Source organism: Morone saxatilis, unplaced genomic scaffold (genome assembly GCF_004916995.1).
Source record: "Morone saxatilis isolate NCDOM2014 unplaced genomic scaffold, NCSU_SB_2.0 Contig16, whole genome shotgun sequence".
In the NCBI taxonomy this organism is placed as follows: domain Eukaryota; kingdom Metazoa; phylum Chordata; class Actinopteri; family Moronidae; genus Morone; species Morone saxatilis.
The window spans coordinates 1834460-1844497 of NW_023339718.1; the positions used below are offsets into that span (position 1 = coordinate 1834460).

General features: G+C 42.0%; 3 protein-coding genes across 3 annotated transcripts in view; 1 reads left to right on the forward strand and 2 right to left on the reverse strand.

Moving 5' to 3' along the window:
• LOC118325717 (phytanoyl-CoA hydroxylase-interacting protein) overlaps positions 1 to 1786 on the forward strand; it is a 7322-nt gene extending 5536 nt beyond the window's left edge. The window contains exon 5 of the mRNA XM_035658500.1: positions 237 to 1786. Within this exon, the coding sequence (XP_035514393.1) occupies positions 237 to 783 (547 nt within the window). The 3' untranslated portion in view covers positions 784 to 1786. The remainder of the gene's footprint in view (positions 1 to 236) is intronic.
• A 143-nt stretch (positions 1787 to 1929) lies between these two features.
• zgc:77112 (uncharacterized protein LOC406459 homolog) lies at positions 1930 to 3501 on the reverse strand. Its single transcript, XM_035658501.1, has 3 exons — positions 3412 to 3501; positions 3187 to 3255; positions 1930 to 2956 (listed from the first exon to the last, which is right to left on the reverse strand). The coding sequence occupies exons 2-3, from the start codon at positions 3204 to 3206 to the stop codon at positions 2080 to 2082; spliced, it is 897 nt and encodes a 298-aa protein (XP_035514394.1). The 5' UTR covers positions 3207 to 3255; positions 3412 to 3501; the 3' UTR covers positions 1930 to 2079.
• Positions 3502 to 4297: 796 nt separating this feature from the next.
• Positions 4298 to 9694, reverse strand: gins4 (GINS complex subunit 4 (Sld5 homolog)). The gene is made up of 8 exons (XM_035657691.1): positions 9417 to 9694; positions 9241 to 9327; positions 6582 to 6695; positions 6401 to 6498; positions 6229 to 6317; positions 5978 to 6068; positions 5731 to 5835; positions 4298 to 5439 (listed from the first exon to the last, which is right to left on the reverse strand). Exons 1-7 carry the CDS (start codon positions 9513 to 9515, stop codon positions 5739 to 5741), a joined length of 675 nt encoding a protein of 224 aa, XP_035513584.1. The 5' UTR covers positions 9516 to 9694; the 3' UTR covers positions 4298 to 5439; positions 5731 to 5738.
• Positions 9695 to 10038: the final 344 nt, after the last annotated feature.

Below are 10038 nucleotides of genomic sequence, written 5' to 3' on the forward strand. Positions count from 1 at the left end.
GGAGGTGTTATGGGTGCTGATGGACCAGATTAAGTTACCTTTAGACAGAGCCAGGCTAGCTGTTTCCCTCTGTTTCCAGTCTTTGTGCTAAGCTAAGATAATCACCTGCACGCTGTTGCTTATCTCACATAGACATAAGTATAGTATGGATTTCCTCATTAAACCCACATGGAGAAATTTTACAAAATTATTCTTTCAGGTATGTCTCTTTTTTTTGTCTTCATGTCTTGGATTAGAAAGGAGTGTGGAGGCCTGATGCGTCCCGCCCTAAAAGACTGCAGTGGGAGTCATGGTTCTCCCATCAATGGCAAGCTGCAAGGAGTCTTCTTCAGCTGCAACACAGAGTTTGATACAGGCCTCCCTCCCAAAGACTCCCCGTACGGCCCCCTGCGTTTCCAGATCCCAGCTGGACACCTGCTGAACCCCAACATCAGCCTCTACTTTGCAGACTTCTACTGTATGTACACTGCCTACCACTACGTGGTGCTAGTGCTGGCCCCCGTTGGCTCAGAGGGAGACACCTTCTGCCGCACCCGTCTCCCCATGCTGGACTTGGCCTCCAACCCCTTCCTGACATACACCAACCCCCAGAGGCCGGGGGAGGAGCCTCTGTACTGCCACGCCAGTGACGTCATCCTCGAGGTGCTTTTCACAGAGCCGGTTCACTTGGATCAGGGCAGCGTGGAGCAGATCAGCGGGCACCACCAGCTGAAGAGTCTGACCACAGCCAACGCCAAGAAAGACCCGAGCTGCAAGGTGTGCAACATCAGTGTGGGACGCTGAGGGACAGACTGATGTATGGCAGACCTGGGACTGTGTGGCAGTGACAAAACAGTTGAGCCCATCACGTGTAGGTCAGAACACAGTGGAAACAGCCCACCTCTCAGGGTGTGTGCATGCTGCTGTCCCTCCCCCCCCCCCCCCNNACCTGGACTAGAATAGTGAATATTAAATAGAAGACTTTTACAATGTGTATCGCAGAAATTCATCATGATCACAGCTGGAAATATAGCGAACATCCATCCATGACTGCTGAACAAAACATAATTGAAGACATGATACGCTTTAGAAGGCTGGAGAAAATCCCTGCTCTATATTTGCTGAGTCATCTGTGTCTTGTGTCTTCTGTGGAGTTTCATCAATTTTAGATTTTTTTCCTTACGATGTGTTTAATTTCATTTTTTATTTGCTAGACTACTACGTTGATGTGATTTCTTTTAAAGATATTTGTGTTTGATACAACCTGAAAGTGCAACGCCAGAAGCATGTTCTCCCTTTTAAGAGTCTGGTTTTAAACATTACAGAGGTCGTAACAAATATTAGACTATTTCTAATTCTTGCAATGCTTTCTCTATAAAGTCACTGCCAGATGTTCTTTGTCTTTTAAAAAAAAGACTTATTGCCAAATGTTTAATATGAATGCTAAATTGTAGCTTTAACTAGTTTTCAGCATCCCTGCCAAATACTTTATTGCTTCTTAAAAATTGTACTTATGAGAATTCATTGTAATGCTTAATTACACAGTGTCTAAATGTTGCAAGACAGACTCTTACTGCAGAAAAACATGGTGCAATGTGACATGGAAAGCATGCTCATTCGTGTGTTGGGGTTTTAGGAGGTAATGGGGAAGATGGTATCACCAAGTTCCCTGCAATTTGTCTTTTGACAGCCAGCCCTGGCTCTATAAACAGGGCTGAGCTAAGATTAGCTTCTCTCTGGCTATGGGGCTGTCTGTCCCTGCCCAGTAATCTCTGACCTATATGGGAATCCCAGAAATGCCCAAAGTGAAAAGGATCCCCTCCCTGGTGCACAACAATAAGGCATGCACTGGTGAGGACATGACAGAGAGAGTGTGGACTGAAACACCTGTCTGATGCTGAATGTTAAAGATGACTGGGGAAAGGAAAAATAAATGGAACGAAACTAACCTGTTTTAAAAATGTTTTATAGAAAGAAATGTTAAAGATGAATGAAAATGCAATTCAGAGTGAAAACAATGCAAATAAAAAATATCCCCAAAAAATATCTTTACCAAAGGACTGCTGCATGTAGCCTGAGCCAAAATATAGGCTGAGTAAGTCATGCCCTTTCACTTAGATTCTTCCCGCGACAGAGGTGTGAGCTCACACACACAGCAATGCTGTAATTCTGCCCGTTGTTATTGTCCCAAAAAGGCTCACTGTGCCCACCTGGTAAATAACTTAAACAGAATTCTATCTTCCTTTTGGCATCTAGCACTTTAGGAATAGCAATGTCAAATTCAAAGATGTCTGTCTGAGGTCCCCCGAAGCGTTTCTGGAGGTAAGAACAGGGCACATCTCTGCAGCTCTGCCACGAGTCAAAGGTGACACGCACATGCACGTCCTTCTGGAAACTGATGTTCCTGACTCGGACGGTTCCTTGCAGGGCCTGCTCATTAACACTGCAGTTCTCCAGGATAACCATGCTCTTTGCCAGCTTGGCACGGAAGGCCTGGAAATCTGCAGAGGGCTGCGGGAAGCCCAGTTTGAGCCGTGTTCCTGGGCAGCAGGTGCTGACGGTGCAGCTGTAACCATCCTCTGTCATGGTTCCCAAACCCTGCAGGGATGGCAGAGGGTCGAGGTCAGGCTGCTCTTCTTCATCAGAAAACTCTCGCACGGCTGTCAGAGACAATCCCTGCGAGTCAGCGAAAACCACACGTTTGTTTTTGATTGGGATTGGGAATAAAGCGTCGTCGTCGTCATCTTCCAGTTCATCCAATAAAAATGGGAGAGGGTGGGTCAGCCAGGCTTGGCTCAGGATGTCAGAGGGCAGCTGATCTGAAACTGGAGGACGGATGCAAGGGCGCTGGGGCTTCAGGATGGGAACCCAAACATGGGGACACAGTTGTTTACGTTGGTTCAAGCACAGCATGACAGTGATCTCTGCAAGACCAGCTGACTGGGCCGTTGACCTGAGGCCAACAACTGGCAGGACCCTTGAAAGAGATAAACGGGGGTTTCAGTAAAAGACTGCTGCCCTAGAGGTGTGATTAAAGTTATGTATATTGTGTAACTGGGCTGTCATTGGGTTGTTGTGAGGTGCATTATTAAGCATGATACCAAAGTTGTGATAATAATTACAACTCAAAATTGAAGGAGTGATGGAAGATAATGCACCCCACAGCAGCGGGACCCCCCCCACACTTAGTTTGCATCAAGTTCTTACGTTGTGCTGGACATCTCCATCTCTGGCGTTGAGTGACGGGAATATTATCCTCAATGTTTGGCTGGAGTTCTAGAAAATAGAAAAAAAAACAGATTACGTGACAGTAATAGATGGTATTTTGATGATTTGATTCCAAAATTATTGTTGTTAGACATTAAAAAACTGTCTTTGTGTGAAATTCTGCAATTGTAATCTCACATAAAATGTATTTTTTTTATATCTTACTTTCAAACTCCTACGTGCAGCGAGTTGTCACCTGTAGTTCCAGTCATCGCTTTGCCCCGCAGGACAATGTGGCACGCGGTCCTATTTATACTGCCTCAGTTAAAATGTCATGTAGTGAACTCCTCCCTCTCTGCTCTCCTGACCAATCAGCTAAGTGTTGTGGTTTTGTGGTTCTTGTATTGTATTAATTTAGACCTGATTGTAATGATTTCAGATCATGCACAGCAACAATCCTTATATTTAAACATATCTGCTACTTCTGCCTCTGCCTAATTCGATATTTGACTGTCAAGACAGAAACATGTTATTACACCAGTACGTTAGCTGTGAAGATTTATTAGAGAAATCTCTGTATGGTCACCTCAGAGCTGTGTTGTAGAGTGCTGATGTGGTGATTGAGTACATGCAGGTTTACTGTATGTAATTCTACTCTGCATTGTGGAAACTATTCCAGTCATCCCGGGCTCTATTCTCAGACCTATCAATGGACACGTATACGACTGAGGCCCGGATCCAGGTCCCCTGCTTATCTGGCTGCTGTCCTGAACAGGGATCACTGCCCCGCAGCCCTGATGGGCCCTGTGTGTGACGCAGAGGAGGGGCCGGATTACAAACGACTCCCAGCATGCCGAGGAAGCTATTCAAGAATCAGTCCAAGTACGTGTATACATATTGAGTTACATGAAACGTTTACCAGACATCGCCTTCCCACTTACTAAGATTAATTTGAACACCAAACTTAAGGACATTTTGATGGCTGAAGAACTGGTTTACAAGAGTTTATACTGGTCAAGATTAGATCATTACTCACACTGCAAGAACTCAAAGCTGACTGAAGTAACTGCAGCATTTAAAAAACAATAAAATAAAATGCTTTCATAACCAATCATTTACAAAAGTTTTTATTCTTCTCAAATCAACATTTTCAAGAAAACTGATTTTATTTTCCAACATATTAATATGAACAACAGCATTCATGCACCCTAAAAGCTTCTCTGTGTATCATCAGCTGTCTTACCTAACTTGTTTTCCTGGTTAGATCATCTCTCTTCATAAAAAGTGAATTATTCCTTATCTCCCAAAAACACTGGGTAATGGGATTCCACATTGGCTAGATCAGCAGTGCAGCTCAAAAGACCCAAAGACATCAGTTAGCTGACACATAGTTCAGTTTTGTGAAGCCCACTCTCCCTTAGTCCCCTATTAGTTCCAATTACTGAGCAATTTGTGTGAGGGCAAACAATGAACACTGATTGCTCCCTCTGAACGCTTACATAACAATGCCATTATAACAATTATGTCCCGGAGAAAGACTGTTCCACGCATCCTTTTAGGGTATGACTAAAAACACAACCACCCACAAGAAACTTTAAACCTTGAAGCAGTGTTGAAATGCAATTCTGCATTTGGTAGCCAAGGTGAAGAGATGGACATTAAAAGGGTTTCCATTATTTATAATAACAGAAATGCATATTAACGTAAGTGTGAATGTCTCTAAAATATGGTGATCAAAAGAAACAACGTCCTTTTAAACACGCACACACATGAAGAGGCGCACTTTGGGATGGTGAGCACTACAATGCCAAGTGAACTGATGAAATTTCACCTTCGGGTCATTTGATGCATCTTGTTATTGAGCAGCAGAGGGAAAAGTCTAATAACATGAGTCATGTAGATAAAGTAACAGAAGGAATGATGAATTAGCAGATTAAACAGGACAGTAACACACCACAATGATTATGATTATGTAACCAAACGTATGTTGTGACATGATTTCAATAGGTCCAAAAATAACTGCTTTGGTGCACCAGGGTTCGTTCGCCAGCGAGCGCAGTGCTGGCTTGAAGACATGGCGCCAAGAATGTGTGTTTGCACCCCACAAATTAGTGCATAATCTTGACACCAGTGAGAAAGATGGGCACAATCTCTGCATGGTAATCTTCCTCATTACTGGAATGTTACAAAGAATAAAGTACTGCTCATTTTCTGACCTCCTGGAGCCAAAAACACCCTCACCAACAGAAAGACCTGTAACAGAAAAAATAATATGTGTTAGCTGCAGTTGAGAGAAATCACAGGTCTGCTTTGTTTCAAAACATATTGTGCTTCCTATAAGAGATACTTTTCTCCCATAATCTGTTACTAAGAGACAATGAACAACGTAAAAAAAGTGAGCTAAAAATAAATCCAGATGTCACTGCAAAGCAGTTGCTTATGTAAGATCTGCAGAAATGAATTAGCAGATGTCTGTTTAAGAGTGTGTGAGGGCAGTATTGAGTTAATGAGAAAGATGACACAGTGGAACTCATTATTGCTCACCTCGACATTCATATTAACTGCACAGCTCCACTTGAAACAAATGGTGCTATAGTTCGATATCGCATCAGGTGCTGAGAGCCTTCCTCAAGATCCACAACATACTCTCTGATAGAAGAGACAAGAGTGGAGACATCAGTTGTTTTAGTATCGACGCAGAATATATAACATTACTGAATGAGGAAAGGTAACACTGCCACCTAGTGGGCTTTGAAAACAATAACTCAAGTGAAATTTGGATGAGTTGTACCTCTGATCGTCTGCTTCAGGCTCAACCAAGATGTTTTCCTGTGTCTCCTTGACTCGCAAAAACACAAAGGAGTCCAGGCAGGGCTCAGGCACTGGGATTACAACAGAACACATGGGATTTAGTGTGATGGTCAGTGGAAATGTCAGAGCAAATGCCACCATCTGCCAGCGCATGCTAATAGCAGTATTTTGGGCGTGGGTCAACCAAGCCTGACTGAATGTAAAGAGGTAAAAATAAAAAGAAGATTTTACCTGCTTTGAGCAGATCTACTGTCTGCAGGTTGGGGGGCATGCGCTTCAGTGCTACAGCCTTCAGGTAGGTCTCCGTGTTGGCATAGTACCTATGTGCCAAATGAACGTGTCACAGAAAAACAGCAAAAGTAGTTTAAAACAAACAACTCTGGCCTTATTCTACTATACTCACTCTTTGGCAAAGGCGAACTCCTCGGGTGAAAGCAGCGACGGATCTCCCTCCCCTCGAGACTTTTCTCTCTCCAGGACGTGCGGGAAAAACTTTTCAATCTAGACATAAAGAGATCAGGTCATTATGTCAACAAGGGAGACGAGAGCTTTTATTTTGCAGCCGTATTCTTGACCTGGCTGACCTTCTGCAGACGAGAGCGCAGGTAGCTGCTGAGCACAAAGCGGATCCTGTCTATTTCCATGCGATGGATGCTGGCCTTCGTGTCACCTTTCTTCACCCGCTGCAGGTTGGCTTCCTGTCGGAGGAAAGGTCAGGACACCGTCAGGAATGAATATTTTGTCATTCAGGGTAACTTACAATGAGAGAAAAGCAACAGATTTATTATTAGAATCCATTTATTGTACAACGATTAAATTAACTGATTAATCGAATAAGTGTGCAAGTACACAGATCCACATCTGCATCCACAGCTGGATCTGGTATTGAGACAGCAGTAATGTAAAAAGTCACACTCATATACAACAGCTTCAAATATTTGACCAACTAGTACAGAAATATTTTTTTTTTTTTTTTTAGATTTTTATTTTTTACAGTGTTCTTACACTTGCCAGAATACACATTTATTTATACATAAAATTCATGAATAATTTATGTTTATTTAAAGTATGAGGGCCACTGTTGGAAAAACCCTGGAGATTTAGAAATTAAGTCATAATACTACAAGAAAAATATCATATTTGGAGAATAAAGTTGTAACATTTCAAGAATAAAGTTCCACTTTTTCTGTTGAAAAGCTCAGGGAGGAGGTGGTGTGCTGTACTTCATCAGACGGGGGGGAAGTAAACTCTGTGAGGACAGTAAGCCACACAGTGGTGAGATTTACATCTGATGAGAAATGTTCTCAAACTGTTAGTTTCAGTTTTCCACATCCGATAAAGAATAGTGCTTCTGTGTCTGTCTGTCTGTCTGTCAGATGGTCGTGTCAATGTGTCTAATCTAAATAGGACACTACCACATCAGCAGAGTGCAGAGCAATAACGTAATGCACAGCAGATTAAACAGGACAAACTGCTTGCTTTTCACATCGTTTACATAAAGCCCGCTGAGCTTTAATCACAGACTGAGGTCCTTTGGTGTGTGCAGGACTCTGCTGGGGAGCTGAAAGCACAGAGAGGGACAGGAAGAGACTGAACAAACTGGTTAGGAGGGCTCGTTCTGCCTTGAATTGTCCTCTAGACTCCATAGAGGAGGTGGGTGAGAAAACACCCTCTCACCCTCTGCATGAAACTGTCCCTGAGCAGCTCCTTCAGCAACAGACTGCTGCACCCACAGTGCAAGAAGGAGTGTTACCGCAGGTCCTTCACCCCAGCAGCTGTCAGACGTTTGGACTGCATATTCACGGCCCTGTGTAGCCTATATTCTTCTGCTATATTAATGCTGTTTATATGTATATATTTATTTTGTGCGGTGCAATTATTTATTTCTACATGCCACTACCTTCTGCTGTAACCTGTGCAATATTCTATTTTAACTTAAATTACATGTGTATAAAAATACTGTATAAAGTGTACATACAACCCTAATTCTATTTTTTTCTTGTTATTTAATGTGTTTTCTTCTGCTATGTCCTATCTGTAGCTGCTGTAACAAGTGAATTTCCCCAGTGTGCGATCAATAAAGTCTATCTTGTGTGATTTTGACTCCATGACTGAGCTCTGGTCTCTGCTAGACCTGGTGATTGACTCATACGTCATTTAACTGGTTTCGTTTTCTTTAAAAATAAGACACAGCACTTACTGGGGAAACCTTTAACTTCAGGTCATCCCTCATTTGACACCTAAGCAGAGCTCATCCGTTTACTACGCAGAGTAATGAAATCTCGAAAGTTGATGGCCTTTTCCTCATAATGCGATGACTTTATTCTCGTAATATTACATATTTTTCTCAAAATATTCAGGCTTTCTTCTTGACAATCTCAGATTTCCCGCTCCTCTGTCACCTACCACAGTGATATGCTGCTTACACGTTAATGCAACCGCAATAATCTAACAATAAAATATATATAACAGCACAACAGTGACTAAAGACGCTTTACTTTTGATTTTTTTAACAATACTTTTATGTGTAAACTTGAGTAGCATTTTCAAAGCAGGACTTTTACTTGTAAAGACATTTTTGCAGTATGTTATTATTACTTTACTGCAGTAAAAGACCTGATTATTAATACTTTTACTGTAGTAAAGCACCTGATTATTAATACTTTTAGTGCAGTAAAAGACCTGATTATTAATACTTTTACTGTAGTAAAGAACCTGAATATCATTACTTTTAAGCACCTATTATTACTTTACTGCAGTAAAGCACCTGCACACTATTACTTTTACTGCAGTAAAGCACCTGAATATTAATACTTTTACAGCAGTAAAGCACCTGAATACTTGAATATTAATACTTTTACTGCAGTAAAACACCTGAATATTATTACTTTTACTGCAGTAAAGCACCTGAATATTAATACTTTTACTGCAGTAAAGCACCTGAATACTTGAATATTAATACTTTTACTGCAGTAAAACACCTGAATATTAATACTTTTACTGCAGTAAAGCACCTGAATACTTGAATATTAATACTTTTACTGCAGTAAAGCACCTGAATACTTCCTCCACCACTGCAGTTTAAGTCAATCATGAAAACAGATGTTGAGCTACAACCCTGCACCATACTGTGCCTCCTGTCTGGTGACATTTAGAAAATGTAGGCAGAACTATGCGTGTTTGTGAACCTAGCCTACAACCCACACAGGTATAGGAAGAGAGGTATTCCCCCGTTTAATGTACCATGTGAGTCAGCTGCTCCATCACACACTCCACCACCTCGGATTTGTTCTCCAGCAGCTCCGGTGAGAACTTCTCATTCAGCCAAGCCTGCGGGCGACAGAGAGGGAGGTCAATGAGAGGCGTTACAGGTTGTCTGTATGAAAGTGTCGTGGCACTTCATGTCACTGTCAGCTCACCTCTTCCAGTTTGGCGATCAGCTCCGCCGGGGTCATAACATCCTCCTGGCTGTCATCTTGGTGGACGTCGCTGCCATCATCAGACAAAGCGTCCGACATACTTTTTTTAACCGTCACGGAGTAAAGCGATAAAAAACTGAGCTTAACAGACACTTTAACTCTATGTTTGACTTTTAAATTAAAATGTATAGCGATACAAACGGAGTAACTACTTGAATTTCACTAAAGAGACAGGAGTTAGTTTACACGGCGGCGTGTTTACTGCAGAATCGCCTCGTTTATTCGCGCCACTGGAGCTCTTCTCGCGAGATTTTGGTTTCGATTTCTAACCCTACGTTTGACTTGTAAGGCAAGGTTCCTCGTAGGTTGTTGTGTGTACCGCCGATTAACGCGATATACAATCAAATGCTTGACTTTATAAAGATTAAGGCATGGAGTTTTTAGCATGGTTAGTGTAAATATCTGCCTCGTCTACTGTAGGAGGTGGGTTTTTAACACTGACCTGGAAGCAGTGCTTCCTGTGAGTGTGAACTCAGGGTATTTTTTAAGATATGTAATGTTATGAATACAGCCAACATACTGTGTGTTAGAGCTGCTCGATAATATATATATATATATATAT